This window comes from Quercus robur, chromosome 10 (genome assembly GCF_932294415.1).
Source record: "Quercus robur chromosome 10, dhQueRobu3.1, whole genome shotgun sequence".
Taxonomy (NCBI): Eukaryota; Viridiplantae; Streptophyta; class Magnoliopsida; order Fagales; family Fagaceae; genus Quercus; species Quercus robur.
This window is the reverse complement of record NC_065543.1, coordinates 28,396,128-28,401,933: the sequence shown is the minus strand read 5'-3', so window position 1 is coordinate 28,401,933 and position 5,806 is coordinate 28,396,128. Positions and strand designations below refer to the sequence as shown.

Genomic DNA, 5,806 nt, shown 5'->3' with positions numbered 1-5,806 from the left:
TGGGATTTTCTGACTTAATAAGTGCTTTGTACGCCACATATTTTTGACTGGGGCTCAGCCCGTGACTCACCTTCTGCGCAAATCACATGGATTGCGCTTTGCTCAATGTGCACCATTACATCGCCTAAGACCATACTTATCAAGGATTTTAAAATTTTTAACATTTAACACTTCAAAATTTTACTTTATTTATTATACCATCCTATTTTAAAGTACATCAAACATTAAAGTTTCTATATTTTTTACTATTTTATTTAAATAATATAAACTACTCATTAAAATAATAATAAAACAACTTAACACAAACAACTAGCCAATCACCTCACCACATGAGAATAAAAAACTATTTTTTTTTTGTAATTCAGGTTACAGTGGGCTTGTATTAATACAAGTTCACTGTGCAAGTATGCCAAAAATTTTACAATTTGAAAGTTTTGATGGAGTTGCTTTTTTAGTGTTTTGATGCTAAAAAATTTGGGACTACACTCTACTCTGAACAACTCTAATGTTATCTCAAGTGGATTGGTCAAATGGTTGGGCACTTAGTCTTAAAATGCTTATCCCAGATTCGACTGGATGTGATCCCTAGTTTGAGTCTGGGTATCTGCACTTTGAAAAACCCTCTGAGCCAGCAATTTACTTGCAAACATAAAATAGTTAATAATAAGAAGCCATATAAAATAGTTATGAAAAATAACACAGTAAATAATGTGGTCTCTTATTTTTTTTTCAATAGCAGTAGACAGTAATATTATGGAAGCAACTCAAGTATCAATATTAAATAAAAATAAAATAAAGCTTGTCTGGCATTTATGTCAGATAATGCAAAATAGAAAAATAGCTTAATTTTACACATTTCAAGTCCCAAAATAACTCACATTAGTCAAGTTAAATGTATAAATTTGCGAGGTTGCTATAATAACCATGTAAATTTATATTGGCACTATTCATTTTGTATTTAGTTTTTTAATATTTATTTATGTATTTGGATAAAAGGAAAAAAAATGGATGGTAGTTATTGCAAGTGAAGAATGCGTCAACAATTAAAAAAATAAAATAAGAAATTGATATTTTAGTAAAACAAAGTTTAGAATAGATAATTTGATGCGATATTTGATTTCTTCCGTTATTATCTTAAGTTTCTTTCAATGGAGTTCCTTTCCATCCATTGGTCTAATTTTGAATCTTATTTGCATAATAAGTAATAACAAATATCGATAAGGGCTAATACTTGCCCTATACAATAATAGAGAATGAGGATTTGAGGTACAATACAATAGTAATGAATTAAAGTAGGGATACATGCATCAAGTAGGATAACACATCATCCGGTGCGGTTTGATACATTTGGGGACCTAAAGTGAAAACTACTACTAATTAACATGAACTACGTAGAATTTTTTTTCCTTATTTTAAAAAGTTTATAAACACAAAAAAATTGTCAAAACTTTTCATACTTATTAATGTGGTAAATTGATAATGGTAAGTAAAATAATGATATTAATGGTGAACTTAAATAAGAACTAGTAAAAGTTTACTATTGTGAATAATGTTATGAATTTTTTTGTATATTGCTCTCTCTCTCTCTTTTTTCTTTTCTTTCTTTTTTAGTTCAACATTCACAATATTTTTCACAACAAATGCTAGGTGTTAACTTGCTTCTTGTTTTCTATTTGAACCCACCACTATAATTTTTTTTTTTTTTTTTTGCCATCAATAACAAGTTATAACAACCTGCTACTTAGAATTTATTGTAAAAATGTTGTGGACGTAATATTTATCTCTTTTTTTATTTGTTTTTCATTTGATAAAAAAATATTATTTTATATATTGGTAATAAATAAATTAAAATTTGGGGGACTTTTATTGCTTGTCAACTGGATCAATTGCATTTAACATTCAGCCAGCACTGCACATCATATTAAAGTCTCAGTTTCCAGTCATTTACATAAGAAGAAGAGAACTATGTAAAAGAAACTGGCAATCATCTGGTTAAGAAACCAACTAGTTCAAATAATAATTTTATCATTTATTCCAAAATTAAATGGGCAAACACTAAGATAAAACTATTAAAGTAAGATGCTGATTGACGAGGAACAAGCCTCAACATAAGATAGCAATGGAAGAAATCAACCATCACAAAAAGATCAATCAGACAGAACAGGTTGAATAAATCTTCTTTATGGTTTCCAGAGGATGGTGGTCTCTGCAATCATGGAGGTGACTACATATGGATCCATGTTAGAAGCAGGCCTCCTGTCCTCAAAATAACCTTTGCCAGCTTTCTCTGTCTCTCTGCCAACTCTAACTGAGGCTCCACGGTTTGCGACTCCCTGTTGATTAACCAAATGGTAAGGGATTGATAGTTTGTGTTAAAATTGATAGCAATATTTTCAAAGTCAATAATAGTGTGATTCTATGGTATTAAAATCCAAGCAATGCTATATACAAAAACACATTTGACAACACTTTTGACAAGAGCTGAACCTGCAAACTTGTAAAATAGTTCTCATCAGAACTCACCACTAATATCACTTTTTCACCTACTACTAACAATTTGCCACATTTGTCAATAGACTTCCTCTTAAAATCCAATTCATCTTGTCCCCTCTTATTTCTTTCACCGATACCCATTTCAGCATAATTCATAACAGCAGCATTTTCAAAGTAAGAGGAATTTTACCCAGGAGAAGTTGTTGATGTCTGCTGTTTCATGCTTTCCAGTGAGACGGCGATCATTGCCTTCCCCGTACGCTGCAATGTGTTCCTTGTGCCTCAACTTGAGCTTTTCAATGGCTGTTTTGATCACATCATACCCCCCATCATTTCTCATGGACTTGGTACTGAATTTACCATATTGAGCCAAGAAGTAAAGGTATTAGAATCACATGCACAAGTTAATAAAAGTTCTTACTAATAAATCACATGTAATACCTATAGTTAGTGTGAGCACCAGCCCCATTCCAGTCTCCCTGGTGACACAGTGTCTCAACAAAGTTAGTCCACATTAAAATTATAAGAATGCATAACCGTGTGTGCGCTCCTCAAAATATGAGACTAAATGACAATCTAACCTCAATAGGTTTAGGATCAAAGGAAAGCGTCACTCCAGCTATCTCTGTAACCCTCTGTATTTCAAAGAAAAATTCATTAAGGAACATTTCCTTTAAGTTTAGTTCAAGTAAAAAATTATGATTATCACAATTAAACATCTAATATATGAGGAAAACTAGATTCAATTACCTCTAGAATGTAACGAGCAACCCAAAGCTGGTCTCCCGAAGAGATACCAACAACAGGGCCAACTTGGAACTCCCACTACAAAACAGATTTAAGACATTTAAGGTTTGGAAAAGTAATCAACAAACTTAACATATACATTGGAAGCCAATAAGATTTCGGAGACGATTAAAACAGCAGAATCTGATAAAAACTAAAACAAGAAAATTGTTTTACCTGGCCAGGCATCACTTCTCCATTGATGCCACTTATGTTAATGCCAGCATGAAGACAGGCTTTGTAATGAGAATTTACAATATCACGGCCAAAGGCTTTGTCAGCACCAGTACCACAGTAGTATGGTCCCTTTAATCAAATATACACTTCCAGTTATGCCATGTATAAACAGCATGGAAACTTATTCGAATAAAAAAGAGGAGCATAAGGTAGTAAATTACAACCAGGATCACTCTAATTCTGATGGAATATAGTACCAACATCATGCCTTTCTTTTATCAAACAAGTTCATGTATGTGTGTGTATATATATATATATATATATATAGATAGAGAGAGAGAGAGAGAGAGAGAGAGAGAGAGAGAAGTCCCTAGAAAAAGCAAAATGAAACCAGTATTTATAATTTACATTGAAATTTGGCAAGTGGGAAATCCATAAACATTGGAAACTAACATAAATAAGGCACAAGTTGAAGTCACAATTTTTAAGTTGGAAATTGTGCATCTAAAATTGTGCAAAATTACACACAAATTGAAGCCACAATTTCAATTGTTTTTTCGCATGTGTAAAATAACTTATGTTTAATAAACACTGCTCATTTTTTTATAAAGTTCAAACTACAAATTTGAGAGGAGAGAGAGATTTGTAACCTGTGGTCCAGGATAACCACCGAGAGGCCACCCAATAGGCCACTTCACTTCTTGTCGCAACAAGGTGTACTCCTGCTCTATACCGTACCTGTGTTTACATTAAACACGTCAAAACATAATAGTACCCCAAACCCAAAGGTAAAGAGAGAAAAAGGAGAGAAGTTGGACAAGAATGAAACACTCGGAAACTATAAATTAGAACGTACCAAGGTTCTTCGGCAACAACATCAGGATGGCTGAAAATTTTTTCAGCTTTGTACCTCGCATTTGTTGGAAGAGGCTCTCCAGCTGGAGTGTAGGTATCACACATAACCTATGGATTTAAATTTAGATAAATAATAATATAACTTAAATTTTAAACATACCACAAAATGGACTGCTTGATTAATAAAACAAAATAAGACCTTTAAATAAGTGAAAGGGACTTACAAGAATGTTATCGCCCCCCCTAAATGGGTCCCTGAAAATTGCTTGGGGACTATATTTTAAAGACACCAACAAATAATAAATCCACTTGTATATTAAAAAATAAAAATAAAAGAATGAAGAAAAGACAAAGAAGAGAGAAAGTGGCAGAATATACTATAAGATGACTTCACTGTCTTCCCCAGAAGCCTGGCCTGTGCTGGAACCATCATAGTTCCACTTTGGAAGCTTTGCAGGATCAGTAACTGGCTCAGGAAGAGTCTGTTTATAGCAAATTGAAAAGCAAAACAACAAGTTTAATATTAACCATAACAAATAAAATTTTCTCAAAAAAATTAATAAATATTATAGAGAATAATTAAAAATAGAAAAAATAAAAATAGTTACCTTGCCTTTGCTTCTAATGTCCATGCCTGATCCACCAATCCTGTTCATTAATTAATGCAAAGATAACATAATAAATTTAACCAAAAAAAGATCATCTGACGCCATAAATTGAAACTCTAAAAAAAAAAAAATGGTAATAATATCCTAAGATAGGGAGCTGCAATGATTTTGTAAAAGGAGAGATATTAAAACCTAGTGACATGAAGACAAATATATATATTAAAGTTTTTATCTTTTTGATAATTCAATAAATGGGCAGGAAGCTTTGAGGTTGACTACAAGAAATGTCGGTTGAGTTACAAAATTTTAAGTCTTGATTCAACCTATATATATATATATATATATATATAAAAGAAAATTGCACTGTTAAAAGGATTTTTCTTTTCACCGAATGAAAATGGAAATGTAATCTATTTTAAAGGGGAAAAAAAACAAAGAAGAAACAAAAAGAGACAACAAGAATTGAGAAAGCTCACCATATGTACTCTGCGATCACCTTCTTAGTGGTGTCAGCAAGGTTGAGATTAATAAGATCTGAAAGAAGAGACATTTCGACCTAAGAAGAGGAGACTGAGAACGATAGGAACGGATCTACAGATTCTAATGATAAAAGACTAGCTAGTAATGTATTTATACGAGTGTGAGAGTGCAATGTAGGGACGTGAATATCGGAGAAAAAAACCTGAGGTGAATATTCCAAAGAGTTACGTGGTCCAATATTAGTGTTACAGATCCTATATTTGTCACGTAAGGGTTACACACGTTCGGTGATAATGGTCGCATACCTTTTTAAACTAACTTTGAACTGTAAATGAGCTGTGTTGTCATTGGTGGGCCTCCAGCTTGGGGCCAATTCGGCCAATGTGAGTAGCCCAATAAAACTTAGT

The 5,806-nt window shown here is 32.5% G+C and overlaps 1 protein-coding gene across 1 annotated transcript; it reads right to left on the bottom strand.

Moving 5' to 3' along the window:
* Positions 1–1,886: 1,886 nt before the first annotated feature.
* LOC126703271 (glutamine synthetase nodule isozyme) lies at positions 1,887–5,512 on the bottom strand. Its single transcript, XM_050402236.1, has 12 exons — positions 5,396–5,512; positions 4,920–4,959; positions 4,690–4,793; positions 4,536–4,584; positions 4,313–4,419; positions 4,107–4,194; positions 3,457–3,585; positions 3,244–3,318; positions 3,075–3,128; positions 2,935–2,972; positions 2,684–2,843; positions 1,887–2,333 (listed from the first exon to the last, which is right to left on the bottom strand). The coding sequence occupies exons 1-12, from the start codon at positions 5,467–5,469 to the stop codon at positions 2,181–2,183; spliced, it is 1,071 nt and encodes a 356-aa protein (XP_050258193.1). The 5' UTR covers positions 5,470–5,512; the 3' UTR covers positions 1,887–2,180.
* Positions 5,513–5,806: the final 294 nt, after the last annotated feature.

What these genes read in the sequence shown, in the direction of transcription:
- LOC126703271 (XM_050402236.1), bottom strand. Translation starts at nt 5,469, where the DNA reads ATGTCTCTTCTTTCAGATCTTATTAATCTCAACCTTGCTGACACCACT. An exon ending in GTGATCGCAGAGTACATATG is followed by an intron (nt 4,960 to 5,395) that starts GTGAGCTTTCTC and finishes ATTAATGAACAG; the next exon opens with GATTGGTGGATCAGGCATGG. An exon ending in GACAGTGAAGTCATCTTATA is followed by an intron (nt 4,585 to 4,689) that starts GTATATTCTGCC and finishes TTTAAAATATAG; the next exon opens with TCCCCAAGCAATTTTCAGGG.